At 37.1% G+C, this 21,338-nt stretch overlaps 1 protein-coding gene across 10 annotated transcripts in view; it reads right to left on the minus strand.

Moving 5' to 3' along the window:
• RICTOR (RPTOR independent companion of MTOR complex 2) overlaps positions 1-21,338 on the minus strand; it is a 159,658-nt gene that overhangs the window by 13,378 nt on the left and 124,942 nt on the right. For 6 of the 10 annotated variants that reach the window (XM_070056651.2, XM_089313142.1, XM_089313141.1 and 3 more), the window contains 9 exons: positions 20,951-21,038; positions 19,048-19,140; positions 18,560-18,666; positions 17,846-18,075; positions 13,603-14,611; positions 13,245-13,316; positions 10,909-11,086; positions 9,711-9,795; positions 7,768-8,001 (listed from right to left, as the gene is read on the minus strand). In XM_070056651.2, coding sequence (XP_069912752.1) covers positions 7,768-8,001; positions 9,711-9,795; positions 10,909-11,086; positions 13,245-13,316; positions 13,603-14,611; positions 17,846-18,075; positions 18,560-18,666; positions 19,048-19,140; positions 20,951-21,038 — 2,096 coding nt within the window. The remainder of the gene's footprint in view (positions 1-7,767; positions 8,002-9,710; positions 9,796-10,908; positions 11,087-13,244; positions 13,317-13,602; positions 14,612-17,845; positions 18,076-18,559; positions 18,667-19,047; positions 19,141-20,950; positions 21,039-21,338) is intronic. The other 4 variants (XM_070056656.2, XM_089313145.1, XM_089313144.1 and 1 more) reach the window with 1 other exon arrangement.

Raw genomic sequence — 21,338 nt, forward strand, 5'->3', positions numbered from 1 at the left:
AAGAAATGGATAAGTTCCTGGATTCATATAACCTGCCAATATCAAATCAAGAAGATAGATATAATCTAATCAGACCCATAACAAGTAAAAAGATTGAAGCAATAACCAAAAGTCTTCCATCAAGGAAAAGACCAGGACCTGATGGCTTTTCTACTGAATTCTATAAAACATTCCAAGAGGAAGTAACTACAATACTCTTCAAACTATTCCAAAATATGAAACAGGATGGAATTCTGCAACTCTTTTTATGAGGCCAGCATGACTTTGATATCAAAACCAAAGATACAACACAAGAAGAAAAATATAGACCTATATCCTTGATGAACATAGATTCAAAGATTCTCAACAAAATAATAGCAAATCAAATCCAAAACCGTATCAAAAAGATCATGCATCATGATCAACTGGGATTTATTCTAGGAACGCAGGGTGGTTGAACACTCATAAATCAATAAACATCATAAATCATATCAACAGAATGAAGAACAAATACTATATGGGCATCTCAATAGATGCACAGAAAGCATTTGATACGATTTAGTACCCCTTCATGATAAAAAAAAAAAAAAAAGAGAGAGAGAACCTCCACAAATTAGGTAAAGAAGAAATATAAGGAATAGTCCTTAAAATTATAAAGGTTTTATATGACAAACCCACAGCCAATATCATACTGAATGGGTAAAAACTGAACACACTTCCCCTCACATCTGGAGCAAGATAGGGATATGTACTTTCACCACTCTTATTCAATAAGTTTTAGCATGAGCAATTAGGGAGGAGAAATATTTAAGGGTATCAAAATTGGAAAAGAAGAAGTCAAATTATCCATGTTTGCAGATGACAAGATGTCATACATGGAAAACCTAAACATTCTGCCAAAAAGCTGTTATAATTGATAAACCAATTCAGTAAAGTTGAAGGTTAGTGTTCTGCTAGGAAAACCAGATGTACATATGAAGAAGAATGAAATTAGTTCCTTACCTCTCACCATATAACAAAATGAACTCAAGATGGATCAAATATTTAACTTTAAGACCTTAGACTATGAAATTGCTGGAAGAAAATGTAGCAGAAACACTTGAAGACACTGACGTAGGGGATGACTTCTTGGACAAGACCCCCAAAGAACAGACAACAAAAGTAAAACAAAACAAATGGGACTATATTAAACACAGAAGCTTCTGCACAGCAAAGGAAATGATCAATAGAGTGAAGAGACTTCCAATAGAATGGGAAAAAAATATTTGCTAATCACCTGACAAAGGATTAATATCTGAAATACATCAGCAACTAAAGAAACTCAACAACAAAAAAACCAATCCAACTGAGAAATGGGCAAAGGACTTCAATAGACAGTTCTCAAAAGAAGAAATACAAATGGCCAACAAATAGATGAAAAAATGCTCAACATCGCTAGTCATTAGGGAAATGCAAATCAAAAATCACAATGACATTATCACCTCACCCCTGTCAGAATGGCTAAAATCCAAAACACAGAGAGTAATAAATGCTGGAGAGGATGTGGGCAAAGGCACACATTATTGGTGTGAATGTAAATTATTGCAGACACTATGGACAACAGTGTGGAGTTTCTTAAAAAGCTACAAATAGACTTGCTATTGTATGATCTAGCAATCCCACACTGGGTAGATTCTCTAAAGACTTATACACAGTGTATGAAAGAGATAATCGCACACCATATTAATAACAGCACTGTTCACAAGAGCCAAAATTTGAAGCCCACTAAGGTGTCTATCATCAGATGGTCAGAGAAAATGTGTTACATAAATACAATAGAGTATTATTCAGCTATAAAAAATAATAAAATTTGATCATTTCCAGTAAAATAAACACAACTGGAAGACATCATGTTGGGTGAAATAACCCGGACCCAGAATGACAAATACTGCATGTTCGCCCTTATAAGGGAGCTAAAATTAAAAAAAAAAAAAAGAAAGAAAAAATGTGTGTATCTGTCAGTACTGCTACAAATATACTTTTGTTGAACTTTGTTTTATACCTTTGTCACACCAATGATTAAGAATATCATACTACTATAAAACAAACCCTTAAGGTTTGCTTATTTCTTGGGTTTTCCATTTAATATTGTTCAGACTGTAGTTAACTGCAGATACCAAATTACAGAAAGTGAAACCAGGAATAAAGAAAGACTATTGTATTAAAAATAATTTTTCCAAAAAAAAATTTTTCCAAGTAACTTTCCTCAGAAATGCTGAATAATCAGTCAATAGATGAATGAACTGCCGAGAGAATAATGACAAAATATTCCTACACAAGTAGTAGTAACAAAGTTACTCTTTTCTCAGTAGATCTGTTTCTTAAGTTACAAACTTTTTAATTTTATCCTCTCTTTTAACCAGTGACAATTATCTGTTGGAATCATTTCCTACTCCTAAAGATGTATTCATTTTCATTAAAAAACAAAATCATTCCTCTATGAAGACAATGTCAAAAAGATGTGAAATAGCATCTTAACTATACTAACAAGATACTCTTTATCAGTTGGCAGAGTAGAGGCAGGCTCTGGTATAGTCGTTCAGATGCTGCTCATGATGCATGAATCCCAAATCGGATTGCCTGGGTTTGAGCCAATACCAGCTTGCTGCTAATGCACACCGTGGGAGGCAGTAGGCAGAGTTTGGGTCCCTGTCATCCAAGTGGATGGGAGACCTAGACTGAGTTCCTGCTCCCAGGTATTTGAAGAACAAACCAGCAAATGGGTGCTTCTGCCACTGCCCCTCGCTTTTGCTGCGTTTCTTTCAAATACATAAAAACAAACAAACAAATAAATTGGCAGGAAAAAAAGAACCACAAATTCTTGGAATTGGGAAAAGGAGTAACTAGTTGGCCTAGTCTTCCCTGTACTTGGAAGGTAACGGTCTATGACTTAGCAGAAGACAAAACTGTGTATACTACATTGTGGATATCTACTTTTAGAGACTTTTATTTTCCATCCCGCATTAAGAAGTATTTTATACAATGAACCTTGGAAAAACTTGTATTTAAGACCCTTCAAAATTATTTGTACATGATAGATTAAAACATTTTATTCACGGTGCCAGTGTGGTAGTATGGCAGGTAAAGCTGTTGCCTGTGATGCCAGCATTTCATATGGGCATCAGTTCGAGATCTGGCTGTTCTAGATTCAGCTCCCTACTAATGTGCCTGGGAAAGCAGTGGCAGATAGACAAAGGACTGCACCCACATGGGAGACCCATAAGAAGTTCCTGGCTCCTGACTTTGCAACAGCCCAGCTCTTCCCTTAGTGGCCATTTGAGGAGTGAACCGGGGAATGGAAGCATGCACATACTCTGTGTTTTCTCTCATCTCTGCATTTCAAATAATTAAATCTTAAACATGTTTATTCTTAAGTGGTTTTATCTAAATGCTTGTTTAGCTTTGTAAATCAAGTTGTTTGGTTTGTTTCCTTACTTTTTAAGCTTTATATTTTAATTAAAAATAGGGACAATCATAGGATAGATCACATCCAAAACAAAATAGACTGGCTACATTTTTTACTCCATATAGCTCAGCATAAGGCTGGCTCCAGTTAAAAGCACAATATGTACAAAAGAATAAAAAGCTACAAGCAAAAGACAAAAGAAACAATAAAATAAACATACACATAGGTTAATTCAGAAAAATAAATCATAAGCTAATTTACTGCTATCAGAAGGCAGTAAATCATAAAATAGCCTAAGAATTTCTATGAGAAACCATACCTCTGACATATTTATAACCACCTAATGGGCAACAAGATAGGTAAAAGTTAGCAAGAAAATTTTTGTTAGGAGCATGGTAAAATCAGAGAGAATTATTATTTCTAACAAACAATTTACTGTGAATTACCATTTATTGAGTGGTGAATGAATGCTAACTTATTTGATATATAAACACCAAAATAGTATACTACTCACAGTTTGATTATTCCCACCTACAGACTTCAGCAAAAAACAAAAACTGAAGCTTGGTGAGAACAAGAAGCTTGCCCAAGATCAAATAATTAATTTGGAGTAGCTTGGCTTGGAAGATAAGTCTTTTTGGATGTCAAATCTTAATGTTTTGCTGTGACTACAGCTGTGGTCTTCAGTGTTTTCTGGAGTACTAGCATTTCCTGGCTCAATGGATATTATTTGGACAAGGAAAAGGCCAAATGGGTGGAGTTCTCTCTCATCTTTCCTCTAACTTCTTCATTTGTATGTTACTCATACAGACTTTGAGACACTTTTTTTTTAAGGGAAAGGGTTTACTGGGGGAAACCTGACAGACCGGAAGGAAGGGGCCAAGAAGAAAAAGAGGGAGAAGGAGAGTATAAAAGAAAGATCAAGAGAGAGTGGGTGGGGAGACATTAATTTTACTGCTAAAATCATTTGAAAACCACCATGTTCTTTTTTTGGCTCCTTTTTTCATGGTAGTTTTTAACGTACTCTTAATTGTCAATTTAATAACTTACAAATTAAAATGGATCACCCTGCCATTATTTTTAATAGTTGGCTGATTTTTTTTCTACTGCTCTCTACACACTAGCCTAAAACACTCACTTTATAAAATGAAATATCTTCTATTCACTTTCCTTTAAAAGGATCGTGCTGTAGAAGAGGAATTATTTTTTAGTTTTCAGGGATAATAAGGATGTCTTTTTACTAACATACAGAATACTATGGCTTGAAGTACCCTACAGCAATATTACTTACACTATATGAATAACCTAGGAGTCTTGTTAATGTTTTGTTCAGCAATTAACAAAAAAAAAAAAAAAAGAACATTTATTTTCATTTTCATTTATTTGAAAGGCAGGAAGAAACAGAGAGAGACAGAGATCTTCTATCCACTGGTTCACGCACCAAATGCTCACAACAGCCAGAGCCGGGCCAGGCAAAACCAGGAACCCAGAACTTAATCCAGGGCTCCCACATGGGTGGCAGGGACCCACATACTTAAGGCATCACCTGCTATTTCACAAGGTATGAGTTATCAAGAAGCTGGATCAGAAGTGGAGAAGCCAGAACATAGACCAGACACTATGATATAGGACATGGGCATTCCAAATGGCATCGTAAGCACTGCACCAAAAGCCTGCCACAGGATTCCACATTTTTAATGAGCTCTCAATGTAAGGCTGATGCTCCTGGTCCACTGCCCATACTCTGGCAGACAATGGCTTGCCAGGGCTTAGCCTCTGCTTACCTTCCTAGTCTCATCTTTCATCTTATCCCACAGGTATCCTTTTAAGTCTCTTTGACTGTTATCAGGTCAACTTTGCTCATGTTGTTTCTTTTCTAAAACACCCTTTATTCCAGTCTTCGGTTACTTTCTAGTCATCCTCTAGACCACGACCCAACAGAAATTTCTGAAACCTCTTCTTCGACTTGTCCACCCGGTCATACTCCTTGCCTAGTACCATGTACTCTATTTTTAATGGTATTTACTACAAATGCAGTATTGTACCTGCATAATGAATCAGTTAGTTGATCAATACATTTCTTTCCCCTTAGAACTAAAGTTTAGAGGATGCAGGATCACTACCCTTTCAATGTTTCCTTTTTTTCCTCATAATTGTTTTCCTAGTGTCTAGAACCACACCTGGCCTATGTAGTTGTCTAATAAATATTTGGCTGAGCGCATTAACCTTTAAAGGTTCAATTAGCTTTCTTCCCCTCACATCTATGAAGTATCTTAGGTAAACTGGTACAGCTTCCTAATTAAGAGTTGTTCTCACTCTGCTGCTCCTCAATCTAACACTACACCAGAATAAAAGACTGGGCTGGAGCACAGCAGGTTAAGCTGCTGCCTGCAATGCCAGCATCCCATATGGGCACCAATTTGAATTCCAGCTGCCCATTAATGAGCCTGGGAAAGCAGCTAAAGAAGGTCCAAGGCTTGGGCCCTTGCCATCCGTGTGGGAGACATGAATGAAGGAAGCTACTGGTTCCAGCCTGCCCAGTCCCTGTTTGTGCAGCCATTTGGGGAATGAAACCAGTGGATGGAAGATCTCTCTCTTGCTCTGCCTCTCCTTCTCTAAGGCTGCCTTTCAAATAAACAAAATAAATCTTGAAAATTAAACAAAGAATAAAAAAATGGAAGAGGATGGGGAGGGGTAAGAGGGTGTTCTGATGGCTATGCCAAAGTTAAGTGCCTCTGTGACTGCAGCAAGTCTCACTACTACTCTGATCACAAAAGAATTAGGTAACAAGCTGTGTTTGCTTTGTGACTGAGTAAGGGGCTGGTCTTCCTATTTGTTTTCTAACTAGAAAATAGTTTGGCAAAGCAAATTGATAAGTGTTTCATAAATATCTGTTGAATGAATAAATGAAGAACTTGCAGAAACAAAACCCTGAACAAGAAATAGCCTAACAACTGAAAATAGCATCTTTACTGTATATAATACGTAACACAAATACTCTCCCAAACTTTTTCACTCACAGAAAAGTTTTAATAGTTATAGCATGCCAGGGCTCTGCACAGAGTTGTTCAGAGTGGGAAGTACTTAGCCCACAATTTGTCAAAGCCAGGCCCCACAGGACATGGCACCATTTAGGGGATCAATATTTCAGCATAACCATTACCTATTGCTGCCTATCAGTGTGCTGCAACCCATTAGTTGGGAAGCTCTGAATTAGCATATCAAGGGGAAATCTGACAAAGTGAATCGGCATCACTAAGTCTTTCTCAGCAATAGTTAGTGAAATTCGTGAAGAATTATGCGTATTGTAATCTGACACTACTAATACACGTCACTTCTTAAGTCATAAAAAAACTTAATCCGCATTCACTTTATTCACTCACCAAATATACACTGAGGACCCACTGTACAGGGCAGCACACAGCCAAGTATTAGAAATATAAAAACGAAAATACATGACAAACGATACTCTGAAAGAACTTACCAAGTGGAATGGGAAAAAAAATCAAGTGAGAGTAATAATTATTACTGCAAAAGAGCTATAGAACAATAAGAGCAAAGAGGAAAGAATGTCAACACCTGACTTAGCAAGCTGGAGAACATTTTAGAGACAAGACACTGCTGCCACCTGGGATGAGATGGACTTGCCAAATGGACCATGTGTTTGTGTGTAAGCCTGCATGTGTGTGGGGAGGAGAAAGAAAAAAAGAGAGAAGAGCAGGAGAAACATTTTTTATGCCTAGATATTTGTTCAAAAACTTCAAACAGTCAATAGTTATACATCAACTAAAACAATGGGAAAACATGGGTGCTGGTTCCTGTCTCAGCTGCTCCTCTTCCTATCTGGGTCTCTGCTAATGGCCTGAGAAAGTAGGAGAAGATGGCTCAAGTGCTTGGGCCCCTGCACTCATGTGGGAGACCCAGAAGAAGTTCCAAGTTCCTGGCTCCTGGCTTTGGATCGGCCCAGCTCTGGCTGTTACGGCCATTTGGGGAGTGAACCAGCAGATGGAAAATCCTCTCTGTAACTCTGCCTCTCAAATAAATAATCTTAAAAAAAAAAAAAAAAAAAAAAAAAGGAAAACTGTGGAAAAATAAAGTATTAGACAGATAACAGTCTCGTGTGCAGGGCATGAACAGCCTTTTAATCCCAGGCAATACTACGCACGATGAATAGGAAGGAATTGAAATTGCAGGCTTGAAATATTAAAATTCTATTATGGGAGTGCTAGGTGAACTAAGGTGGGGGTAGTGAGCCTGGAGGGAATGACCAATAGGGCTGGCAGATGATTTGTGACAGGCGCAGATTCAAGTCTGGACTCAACTCAGAGGACATACTCACTCACCTGAATGACTACAGATCGCACTTAGTTGATTACTGGGTTGGAAACCCAGAATTTCAATACAGACACAATAAAGGCAGTTATCATCTGTGTGCTCCTGCAGTCCAGTGTCTTCTGTACTTTCTAAAAACAGAGAAGCGTCTGAATGGATTGAGTTCATGATTTCCGTAAGACTCATCTGTTGTCGTAGCAAGTGAAAAGAGTTTTTTACAAGACCTCCAGTTCCAGATGAAAGACCTGTATGTAGGTAAATATAAAACATAATCCAGTAAAAACAGTATCAGTAATAACTTTTCCAAGGTGCCTTAAACTATGAGAAATTTAAAGGGAAAGTGGAGAAGAAATTCAGAAACCTCTTTATCACTCAAAATCTAACTGGGAAGAAAAAAAATAATTTGCTTTCTTTTTTTAAAGATTTATTTATTTATTTGAAAGTCAGAGTTACACAGAGAGAAGAGACAGACAGACAAAGAGAGAGTGAGATGTCTCCCACGTGTGTGCAGGATCCCAGGGTCTTGGACCATCTTCCACTCCTTTCCCAGGCCATAGGAGGGAGTTGGATCGCAAGTGGAGCAGCCGGGACTCGAACCACTGCCCAAATGGGACGCCAGCACTGCAGGCAGCAGGGTACCCACTACCCTGCAGTGCCGGTCCATAATTTGCTTTAAATTTTGACAAAAACTAAAGTTAGCGGATATGCTAATATTACTTTAATACTGAGTTTCAAACATAAACTGGGGGGGCCAGCGTTGTGGCATAGTGGGTTAAGCCATTGCTTCTGATGTCAGAAACCCATGTTGGAGTACTGGTTTGAAACCCAGCTACTCTGCTTCCAATCCAACTTCCTGTTACTGTTCCTGAAAGGTAATAGAAGATGGCCCAAGTGCACGGGACCCTGCCGCCCACACAGATCCTGGAATGTAGCTCTGAGCTCCTGGCTTTAGCATGGAACCTAGCTGTGGTGGTCATCTAGGAAGTAAGCCAGGGGATGGAATGTCTTCCTCTGTTCCTCCCTCCTCCCTCTGTGCCTAGCGAATAAAATAATCTTTTTTGAAAAGGAAAACTAAGATTATATAATTAGAGTATTTCAATCATCCTCAATATTTGCCTAAAGAAAACTAATAGTTGTAAGTATAAAGATATACTTGTTTTTAAAAAAATCAGGGGACTGGCATTATGACATAGTGGGTAAAGTCACAGTATCTGATGCCGGCAACCCATATGGGCAATGGTTGGTGTCCTGGCTGCTCTACTTCAATCCAGCTCCCTGCTCACGGATTGAGAAAAGCAGAAGATGGCTCAAGTGTTTTGGGCTCCTGCCTCTCAGGTGGGAGACCCAGAAGAAGCTCCTGGCTTTAGTCTGATCCAGTGCTGGCCACTGCAGTCATTTGGGAAGTGAAGAAGCAGATGGAAGATCTAACTCTGACTTTCAAATAAATAAATCAATCTTAAAAGCAAAAAAAAAGGAAGAAGTTAGGATATATTATACTAATGATTAATTACACTGAAATCTTTTGATGTGCTTATTTGCCATCTATCTTTCAAGAAAAAGATCATGAAGCTATAAAATATGTGGCTTATGTGCATACATTCATTAAAATACAACAGTTCACAACAGAGTAATCATATAATTTATAGGCATATTTTTATCTTTCTCTTAGACCTCTAAGGATTGGTGTTACACATTTTTCTTGTGCTGCTTTTAGAAACAGAAACTAACTTGCATTCCTCTTATTGAGAGGCCAGGTACTTAGTTGAAAAAATACTTTAAATCCCTCCCCACAAAATAATTGTGGCTTAATTTTAAGTTGATGCAAAAATTATACTATTATAATTTTAAGCTGACCCAAGGGCTAGTACACATCAAGTTTCAATATTCTCCAACTAAAAAGAACTTTCTTTTTAATATAAAGAGGAGTTTCATGAGAATAAAGACCATACTTTACCTCCTGCATCAGGGGCAAACACTCTTGAACCTCGATCATCTTGTGGAGGTAGGTTTTTGGTCTGAAAATAGGGAATATCCTTTACCTAAATTAGATATAATATAACTATAAATTAGATATAAGCCATAGTTAAATCTATAAATTAGATAGAAGCCAGAGTTAGAACCTACTATAAAAATAACTCTATGAATGCTGGAAAAATTAGGTGAAATATAATCAAACAGAATTACTGTAGCATATGAACTTACAATAAAAAGTTTATTGAAGAAGGTTAAACTTGACAAAATATCCCTGAAAGTTTTCATCATATTTGGTGAGTTAAATGGATGTTAAAATGATAATCTTAGTGTTTATCTAAAATGCCTTTAGACATCTGAGAATATGTGTAACTTTTACTACTACAAACAATCCAGAGATTCGTAGTTCTGAGATTAGAGTCAATTTCTAAAACTGAGTATCACATGTGGCTGCCTTCCAAGTAATAAATAGGATCAAGGATTAAAAAAAAAAAAAAAAAAAAAAAAAAAAAACAAACAAGGAGTAAGTCAAAGGTGATTAACAAGCAAGGTTAGGAATTAACTAAATTTCTACAGAGAACACCTAGATAAAGAAATCAAATGAGATACCAACTGAGGGCTGGCACTGTGGCGTAGTAGGCTACACATTTTGCTTGCAGAGTAGGCATCCCACATGGGTGTCGATTCATATTCTAGCTGGCCGCTCCTCTTTCGATCCAGCTCTCTGCTATGGCAGTGCAAGATGGCCCAAGGGCTTGGGTCTCTGCACCCATGTGGGAGACCAGGAAGAAGCTGCTGGCTCCTGGCTTCAGATCAGCCCAGCTCTGGCCATTGCGGCCATTTGGGGAGTGAACCAGCAGATGGAAGACCTTTCTGTCTCTCCCCCTCTCTTTCTGTAACTCTACCTCTCAAATAAATAAATATAATCTTAAGAAAAAAAAGCATGGAAGACAGCGAAGGAGAATGCCCTAGGAGCCTGGAGATGCTCAACAGAAAGGTGTAGAAAAGTTAGAAAAGATGAAATAATTTTCATCTTAAAATTTCTTTAAACAAAACCATCTTAAAAAATTCTTCTCCATAATTACTGTTCACTCAAAATTATAAATTCTAAAAAGCAGTCATACAATATGAAAAAAGCAAGAAATAAACTGATAGTGTAACAATAAAATTTATGATGATACCTGGAATATATCATTGATATCGACTGGAAGAGCAAGACCAATGTAGTCATCTGAGCCACCATATGTAGCACTGGACACCATGGATCTCACTGAGGAGGATCGTTGCAAGGTATTTTGATTAATAGGACTTAATAAATCTTCTTTATCTAATGATGCATAACTTAGAGCTTTCATGAACCTATAACAACATTAAAAAAACCACTTGCATCAGTTTCCTGTTTTATAATCATCATATTAAGAAACAAGTTACATTCCTACCTTCATAAAAGACAAGTAGCTAGTGAAGTACTAAGCAGTATCATCTTGTTCACTGGAAACATAAACACTTTGAAATATTAGTTGTTATGGGTTAATATTCAAAGGTCACCAGTAATGCTGACTGTCAGCCCAAACAACTGTTATAGTCTCTTAAGTATAGATGGAAAGGTAGGCCAATTAGAGTAACTTTCAATATCTAGAAGTAAAAAAAAAAAAAAAGGAGAAAGAAACTGACCTCAGAAATTACCAGATGATCCAACGATTATTTTTGCAATCACTTTAGATTGCTAGGTTTCTTATCATTTAAATAAGGGTCTACCTACTAACTCTACTTAGTATTATTTATGAAAAATGAGATTTATGACTTATTCCTTATATAGTAGTTTCTTTAATGCTTTGATTATCAATTAAGAACACAGGTACAATATAGCAAAATGGTATCATTATCAATGTTAAAAGAACCACTGACATTTCCACAATGCATACCTTTCTAATGATTCCATAATAAGCACTGTATACTGATATTTTCATAAGACACACTCTTCTCATGTAGATTCTTATTCATGCAATAGGTACACTAAAATTTTTACTTGGTACCTGCTTCAAATATATAAATACAAGGCACTACAGAGGCATCCAGATTTCTATATATATTGCTATTTGGAAAACGAAGTCTTGGGGCCAGTGCTGTGGCACAGCAGCCCCAAGATGTCCTAGCTAAAGCCAGAAGCCAGGAATTTTTTCCTGGTCTCTTTCATGGGTGCAGGGGCCCAAGCACTTGGGCCATCTTCTACTACTGTCCCAGGCACATTAGCGGGGAGCTGGATCAGAACTGGAGCAGCTGGGACTTGAATCATACGGGGCCACTGTCATCATTTGGGGGGGTGAGCCAATAAAGGTCTCTGTCTCTTTCTGTTTTTCCCTCTAATTCTGACTTTCAAATAAATAATTTAAAAAAAAAAGAGGTCTTCTAAATGTACTAATGCAGTCTGATATTAAATTTAAAAAACTAACTTATGAAACACATAGAACAAATGCTTCACTAACAGTTAATTATTAAGATAGCAAATATCACTCCTAATGTCCACTAATTTCTACCAAAAAACCAGTCTTAACTGAGACTTATGAATTTACTCAAAAAAGTTTTCAAATCATACTGTTGTTATCGCTTAGATATAAAGTCACTGTCGAGTAGAAGGGAGCAATTACTCGATTATTTACCTTTCCAATTCCCATTTCAACCAGCGTGGTTCCATTTTTTACTTATTCTACATATTGGGTTTCCACTGGAGCCTTTTTGTGAAAAAGGGTTTCTATGCTTAAAAAGCACTATTTTAAAAACCACTTGTCTACCCAATATCCACTGGATGAGGTAACTGAGGCCTGGAAATTTCAAAATTAATTTACAGCATAGAATTGTAATTGTGAGCTCTTGAGAGGTATTTCTGGCTTTGTTTTGTATTAATGATGTTGTCAAAGCTAGTGAGTTCCAGGTAGATGAGGTATTACTGTGTAATTTACTAAATGCTATCAGAGGAAACATAATTTAGTATCTGCTACCAGAAATCCCTCTATTAAATGTTGCTATTAGAAAAATATTACTTAATGTTATAATTTAATGTAGCAGCCAGATGGATTAAATAGCAAAGATAATCCCAACGGCTAACTTTCTACATGCTTGATACATATCAGACACTATTTTACGTACTTGACATATATTATGCCATTTAAATAAATATAATTCAAAACTAAGAGGGTTGTTTAGAAGCACTTGACCCAACAACAGAAAAAAACAAGTATGGAAATTTTTGCAATAATCAAATTAATACTGCAGATCTCTTTAGGGTAAACTATACCCTTTATCAGGTTGATGTAATCTAAATGCAGTATAGACATCCCTGCTAAATTTTTTTTTTCTTTTTTGCTAAATCCTGAGAACTAAACTCATTTAGTGTTTATTAGGTTCCTACTTAATAAACACAGGTACTTAAAAGAAACTGAAAATAATTAAACTGGCATTTTCAGTTATCTTAAAAAAAAATGAAGAGGTCAATTTCTGGAGCCTTAAATTGACCTACCTGAAAAGGTTGTTTTTTATTGTAGGTCTTAAGCTCCTGATTCCCCCGACATGCTTCTTTTTAAAATCGATCCTTGCAGAAGCGAGAAATAAATAAAAAAAAGCTTGTGACTTGTGTGTCCTTGTAAAGCAGGTAGGATTTATTTTCAGGACCTAAAGGAGTTTTGTTTCCCCCCTCGCAGCTGCAAGAATCCATTTCAAATCATATCGGGTAACAAGGAGCTTATAGCCTACCAAGGTAAACAATTGTGACAGGTCAGTTCTGAGGCTTATGCAGTGTAAAACCTAGCAAATGCTTTACATTTAAATTTGTTAAAATGGAAACATTATTGTTTATGTCTAAACATCTATTTGCTCACCTGCTTGGTGTTAATCTGGATTCAAAACTGTTGGCCTTCATGGTGATGGTATCGGTAAACAGCACATCTTTTGCTGGAGATGCCAAAGCTTCTGAGTGCGATAAGGATGGATGCATTCTCTGTTGCTGTAATCTTTTCAGTGTAGCATAGCCAAAGGCATCTCTAGAACTTGTGTAGCTAAAGTTACAATCTGCTAGACTTTTAATTGTAGCAATAGAGGGTGCTTTAAGGGACTGTGCTCTTCTAGGAAGTGTATGAGAAGAACCTGGCGGCACCAGGGACACAGAGTTTGATTTGGAGAGAGACAGATGGTTAGTCTGTGGTGTCAAATAGTGGCTTGTCTTAACAGTTTTAGTACTTACCACAGTACTCATACTTCCACAGTCTGTGTCCACAGTTGTAGCATCTACACCTACTGTCTCTCGAGAAGGACTTGAGCTCATGGAACTTATCCCACTTGTTGTAGTGTCGGTATTAAAACTTTGGCTACGTATCTTCATATGTGAGCTCGTTGAACTTTCTACAACTAACCTTTCTCGGCTTGTGTTTTCTCTGTGATTTTCTGTACCAAAACTCTTGGTAAACTTGAGGTCGTTTTCTCCAATACTTGGCGTACTACCAGTGTCTTCAGTGTGCTTATTCCCAACAAATGAGGTTTCTAATTGTAATGTTTTCTGCACTGTGGATATGGGTGTGAACTCATCACTATGATTCAAGTCAACACTGGGCTCTGTGAGTGTTCGGATTCGTCTGTTGCTTGTCTTATTCTCAGACGACAATTTCCCTCCTTTTGGATCACTGCTGCTGCGATGTTTTTTATTTGGCAAAGTAAGTGAATTTAAGATACGATTCTTGACAAGTTTACTAGAAGCAAAGAAAGGGAAGGAATTTTTATCCTTTATGGGTCCAGGTCGGTCATAAAATGGTGGCTCCGCATCTTCATTGATGTCAAGGAAGAATGTACTAGTAGAGCTGCTGCCAAACCGGTCATCCTCCATTATGAACATACCTATGATTAAAGAATTGATTTTAAAAAAGCATACAATATAAATGGCAGGTTCATGATAATGACTTATGAAATCACATTTTTGGGAAATGTTTTAAGAAATAATCATCTGGGGAAAGAAAATTAGAAAATAAGGGATTAGGCCACTGTAACACATAAAAGAGCTCCCTCGAAACCCAGAGTTTGGACTCTAAGAAAATGTAGTATTATGTCATTATGAAGATTTCCTATTATTTCCAAAGAAAAACCATAGGACTCACTGTGGCACATCTTATATGAACTTTCTTTTAATTCTGCAAATATTTAGGATGAAATTAAGGGGAAAAGGGAGACTTGATTCTCACTCAGCTGGTATAGATAACTAGTGGTTTAATCTTCAAATCACAATAAGCAGGAGAAATTCATCCCAATCTTAAAACAAGATAAACAGTTGGATCTCTGTGTGTGTAGTTTCTACATCTATGGATTCAGCCAACCATGGAGCAAAAATATGGAGAAAATACTGCATCTCTACCTGGACCTATACAAACTTTTTCTTGTCATCATTCCCTAAGTAGAATATTAGACCTATTTGCATAGAATTTACAGTGTAACACAGTGTAAATAATCTAAAGATGATTTAAAGTATATAGGAGGATGTGCATATGTTACATGCAAACACCATGCCATTTTATTTACGGGTTTCTGAGTACCCATGGACTTTGATACCCAAAGGGGTCATGGAACCAACCCTCCAATGGGCGTGGATGGACAACTATACTTAGAAAGAAGTAAGTCATAAGCACTTTAAATTCCTGTTTAAAATAATGTTTGGGGTAGGAGTTTACCCCAGCAGTTACAACACCAATTAAGACATCCCTCTATGACACTAGAGTGCCCAGGTTCAATATCCAGCTTTAGCTCTGGACTCCAGCTTCTTGCTAATTTAGACCCTGGGAGGCAACAGTGATAGCTCAGATTATTACGTTTTTGCCATCCACATGGGAGACCTGGATTGAGTTCCTGGCTACTGGCATCAACTTGCCCCAGTGCAATCTATTGTGGGCATTTAGGGAGTGAATCAGCAGATGGGAGCTCTCTCTTTCAGTGTGCCACTTAAATAAATAAATGAAAAAATAAACAAAATAATTATTTTTGTTTTCCATTTTGCTTTAAGTACTAAGAAATTCATCTAAATTCAGTGTTCAACTCTCATAGATCAAGCAGATACCTAATGACATCTAGGAGCTTTTATTCTGTTTTTATTTTTAACTTTCCTGTTGAATAAGTATAAACTACTTCATATATATTTTAAAAGAAGACGAATAAATCCTAAATGAACTTGCATATTGCACTTTTTATAAATTTTGTCAATTCTAAGTATACTTTTCTAATATAATTTCTCCAAAATCAGGGTATTATTTGTAATTAGTGGTATGTCCTACTACTGGCAACTTTTTCTTTGTTTTTCTTAACTATTTATTTATTTATTTATTATTTATTTATGTGAAAGGCAGAGTTACAAAGAGAGAGAGGTCTTCCATCCACTGGTTCACTCCCCAAATGGATGCAAAGGCAGCAGCAGGCAGATACAAAGCCAAGAGCCAGGAGCCTCCTCCAGGTCTCCCAAGAGGGTGCAGGTGCCCAGTGTCTTGGGCTGTCTGCCACTGCTTTCCCAGGCCATAGCAGAGGGCTGGATCAGAAGTGGAGCAGCTGGCATTTGAACTGGCACCCATATGGGATGCCAGCACTGCAGGCAGCAGCCTTACCCACTACGCCATAGTGCCTGCTTCAACTTCTTTTTTTTTTTTTTTTTTTTTGACAGGCAGAGTGGACAGTGAGAGAGAGAGAGACAGAGAGAAAGGTCTTCCTTTGCCGTTGGTTCACCCTCCAATGGCCGCTGCGGCCGGTGCGCTGCGGCCGGCGCACCGCGCTGATCCGATGGCAGGAGCCAGGTACTTATCCTGGTCTCCCATGGGGTGCAGGGCCCAAGCACTTGGCCATCCTCCACTGCACTCCCTGGCCACAGCAGAGAGCTGGCCTGGAAGAGGAGCAACCCGGACAGAATCCGGCGCCCCGACCGGGACTAGAACCTGGTGTGCCGGTGCCGCAAGGCGGAGGATTAGTCTAGTGAGCCCCGGCGCCAGCCTCAACTTCTTTCTTAGCACTACATAAAATATCAATGCATCTTATAAGTCACACCTTCTTAGGTTCAAAATACGGTTTCATAAATGTCACAGTATTTTTTTTTATTTTATTTTTTATTTTTTGACAGGCAGAGTGGAGAGAGAGACAGAGAGAAAGGTCTTCCTTTTGTCATTGGTTCACCCTCCAATGGCTGCCGCGGCCAGCACGCTGCGGCTGGTGCACCGTGCTGATCCAATGGCAGGAGCCAGGTACACATGATCTTTTTAAAAGCAAGAACTACACCTTAAACTCTGTATACCTAATAGTACTTAACACAGAACTTAAAACTATATACTGTTTGATATATAACTTGTTTTTTATACTCTTTTAGTAACTCTACTATTTTAACATTTAGTTTCTTCTCTCAAAAATGAAGATATGAATGTAGTATATTAAAAAAAATGCTCTCATTCAACAATCTCTACACTTGAAAAATGAGTAAAATAATTAAGTAAACGAAGAAAGGAGACAAAATATTTGTTAGAGTTCCTTCTTTTCTGGTAACAAAAAAGGGGGCTGTTTCTTCTGGTACAGGGCTTTATCACACACCTTTCTGTGTAGGATTTTCCAAAAGTTACTAGGAATGTAAGAGAGAACAATGTAAGCTGATGGCTATACGATATGCCGTGGAAAGACAGGCATTCAAGAGGCTAGTTAAAGGGCCAGCAGTATGGCTTAGCAGGGTAAGCTTCCACCTGAGATGCCTGCATAGCATATGGGCACTGGTCTGAAACCTGGCTGCTCCACTTCTGATCCAGCTCCCTGCTAACATGCCTGGGAAAGCAGTAGAGGATGGCCCAAGTGTTTAGTCCTCTGCACCCACGTGGGAGACCCAAAAGAAGCTTCAGGCTCCTAGCTTCAGCCTGGCCCTGCTCTGGTCATTGAAGCCATTTTGGAGTAAATCAGCTGATGGAAAATCTCTCTCATCCTTTCTCTGTTATCTCTTTCAAATAAAAAATAAATCTTTAAAAAAAAGTTAAATCAAGGATGTAACAAATACATTTAAAGTTTGAACTTACAAATATGCTATCAATATTGGCCACCTTTATATGAACCTGTCACAATACTCACTTGATGGTGCAGATTCACTTTCACTATTATGTCTAGAGCTGGTTGACTCTGAGTTCAAACTCAGGGTGCTTGGGACAGAGGAGAGTTCATTACAGAGTTGTTCCACATCATCAGGAACCACTGGCCATGGATGTTTGCGACTATGCCTCACAGCATCCCAACTGTGACATTTTAGGATATCACAGCCTTGTTTGGTTTTAGCAATGAGCCCGAGTACATATACACAGGTCCTGTATGTAAAAGATGTAGTATTAACAGTCTATAATTCCAAAATAAGATTTTTTTAAAATATCCACAGAAAAATTAATTTGCCATAAAAGACATATGAATTTTTACAGTCATTAAAATCTGCCTTGTGAAAAAATGTATTAACTAGTTAGAAATTAATTAGTAGAAATAAAAAACATGCCCTCTTTCCTAATAAAGAAAATACAACAAAACAAAAAGCACAATGCAATCTTAGCAAAAATGACATATTAGTTTTCTTAATTTAGATGTGTAATATCTGGGCATTTGGATTACTGGAACATTTGGACACATGTTATGCATTCTCTGCTTGCAAGATAAAGTTCAATTAAGGTGTTTATTAATCCATTTAAAATCTTACATTAGGACTTTCAATGAATTAACAGTTATGGATTATAACGAATCAAATACTTTTTCCTGATAACCACTGTGAATAACAACATGCATTAAGACTTCAGAGTTACATACCCTCTGATGGAAAGAACCTCACACTGTTTTGCAAGTTTAAGTATATCTGGAATCACATTTTCTTCTTGTAGCAAATTAAGACCCCAATTTGATGAGCCAATATTTCCCTAAAAAGACAAGAAATTATTTATGGCAAATACCGAGTTACAATAACAATTGTTTTAAAAGATTTGAATAGCTACCAAGAAACACAAATTTCACCTCATCCATGACAGAGGAAGAAAAAGTGAAAAAATTCTCAAATAAGGAACATTAGGAATTAATGTTCTTTTTGTTTTAGCAAGAAAATGCCAAGTCATAAAAAGTAACAGTTTAACCATCTTTTCTTCAGCATGAAAATAATATTTAAATTCACATGAATAATCCCTTAGATTATTACTCTAAGAACAAGTTCCAAATAAATTTTATTTTATTTAGTATTAATGGGAAAAACAAGAGGGTTTTTTTTTTTTTTTTGCAAAAATCTTATAGAAATGTTTATTACAAACCAAGGCCCAAAGAGACGCTTTCAGTTTTTTAATTTCTTCCCATTTATCCAAATCTGGAGTCCGAACATTATGACACAGTTCTGTAACAATATTCTAAAGAAAAAAAAATGAGTAAGAGGGTATTATATCTTTAGTATATTTTCTCATTGTATCATAAAGCTTTTAAGGTTTTAGTCATTTTTGAATATTTAAAATTCTAAAATAGTTTAGCTGCATGAGTGTGCATGGGTTCTAAGCTTACCTTTCAGAGTTACCACTTACGAGCTCTGTGGTCTTGAGGAAGTTACTTAACCTCCCTATGCCTTGATTTCTTAATCTCTAAAACTGGGATAATCATAGGATCTGTCTTGTAGGGTTTCATGATTTAAAATATTATTACAAAAAGAAGTGTTTAACATAGTACCTGGCACTCATTAGTATTACAAAAAGCCATGATAAGTATTTCTTTCAAATATAAAATAAATTAGGGATTAATTTCATATTTATGTAGATAATGACACTGAGCAAAGAACTTCCAGTTCTTTGTTATTATAAAGATACCTGTCCCAATAGTCTTCAGATATAATATGAAAACACATGAAACTAGAGTGTATTTATGAAAACCCCTGTGCTCGTGAGATGAGCAAAGATACAAAAACGAACTAAACTCCTATAATATTGTTGTTCATACGTACACAAATATTTTTTTTCAAATATGAAACTTTATTTTGAAGGTGATTTATGAAAATTCAACATGAGCAATAAATCTATTTACATGTTATAGTTGAATACAAAACAACAGAAGTAAGCAAGTAAGCAAACAAATAAACATAAAACCCAGGACTTAATAGGAAATTAACACCAGTGCTAATTGTGCAAAATGCTAAATCATTATATTTCATGGTCTGAATCCCTATAGTGTTGCCCATTTTTTTTTTTAATTAATTCTTTTTTTTTTTTTTTTTTTTTTGACAGGCAGAGTGGACAGTGAGAGAGAGAGACAGAGAGAAAGGTCTTCCCTTTGCCATTGGTTCACCCTCCAATGGCTGCCACGGCCGGCGCACCGCACTGATCCAATGGCAGGAGCCAGGTACTTTTCCTGGTCTCCCATGGGGTGCAGGGCCCAAGCACTTGGGCCATCCTCCACTGCACTCCCTGGCCACAGCAGAGAGCTGGCCTGGAAGAGGAGCAACCCGGACAGAATCTGGCGTCCTGACCAGGACTAGAACCCGGTGTGCCGGCGCCACAAGGCGGAGGATTAGCCTAGTGAGCCGCGGCGTGGGCTTAATTAATTCATTTATTTTTAAGGTGAACCTACTTCATGTATTTCACATATACAGATTTAGGAACATAGTACACAAATATTTCTACAACTATTTCTAAAGTAACAGAAATGCTGCATTTATTGAAAACACCTGATTGCAAGACATATTCACAGCCGAAAACACAGTGAATACATTACAGTTAAAGAACACATCCTTGCCCACATGCATCACATTCTGTGAAGTGCTCACAAGCAGCAAAGTTCAGTTTGTTGTTCACTAAGGATAATGAATCTTTGGCAGGTACAGTTTAACTTGCCAAAAAGAGCAAGAAAGAAACTCATTTTCCACTTTTGTTTTTAAGGAGATTTTAATTTCTCCAACAAACTATAAAGGGAAGAACTCCGACCTTCAATGGGTTGTTGATCCTGAAGAACAGTTATTCAAAGGTCACACACAAGTCAGGGAAACACATGGAAGCCAATATTTCTAAGGATTACAAACTTAGAATGCATAAGTCAACTATAAGATAGATGAACTTTAAAAGTATAAGTGATGCCACTAATTTTAAAGTTTTGCAAAATTTTTGCAGAAATATTTTAGCAATATTAAGATTTTTTTTTACTATAGTAGTGATTTAAAATAAGCAAATTATGTTTTACCTGCACTTCCAACAAATGGCAGCCTGTTTTGTGGTGTACCAGTTGTCCATAAAGGTGTACCGGCAGGTAGACATGAGGACGCTGTAATCTAGCATAATAAAGATGACTGATATGACTATCTTATTTAACTATGCAGTGGCTACTAATTATAAACTAGATAAATAAAACTAGATATAATTCCCAGCACAAATAAAAATAAGGAGGTGGGAAGGCATTATGATTTCTCTGACAAAATAATTTAACAGGTCTCACAGTACTGGTAAGAGAGCTGGGGCTGGAGAGGCAGACTCGGGTGAGGGCATGGAATGTCTCTGACAGCTGTATCAGTAGGGTATTTCCACACTGTGAATGCCACTGGAACTTTTGGACAATCAATACTTATACATTA

This window comes from Oryctolagus cuniculus, chromosome 14 (genome assembly GCF_051225735.1).
Source record: "Oryctolagus cuniculus isolate XC-2025 breed Fujian yellow rabbit chromosome 14, ASM5122573v1, whole genome shotgun sequence".
Taxonomy (NCBI): domain Eukaryota; kingdom Metazoa; phylum Chordata; class Mammalia; order Lagomorpha; family Leporidae; genus Oryctolagus; species Oryctolagus cuniculus.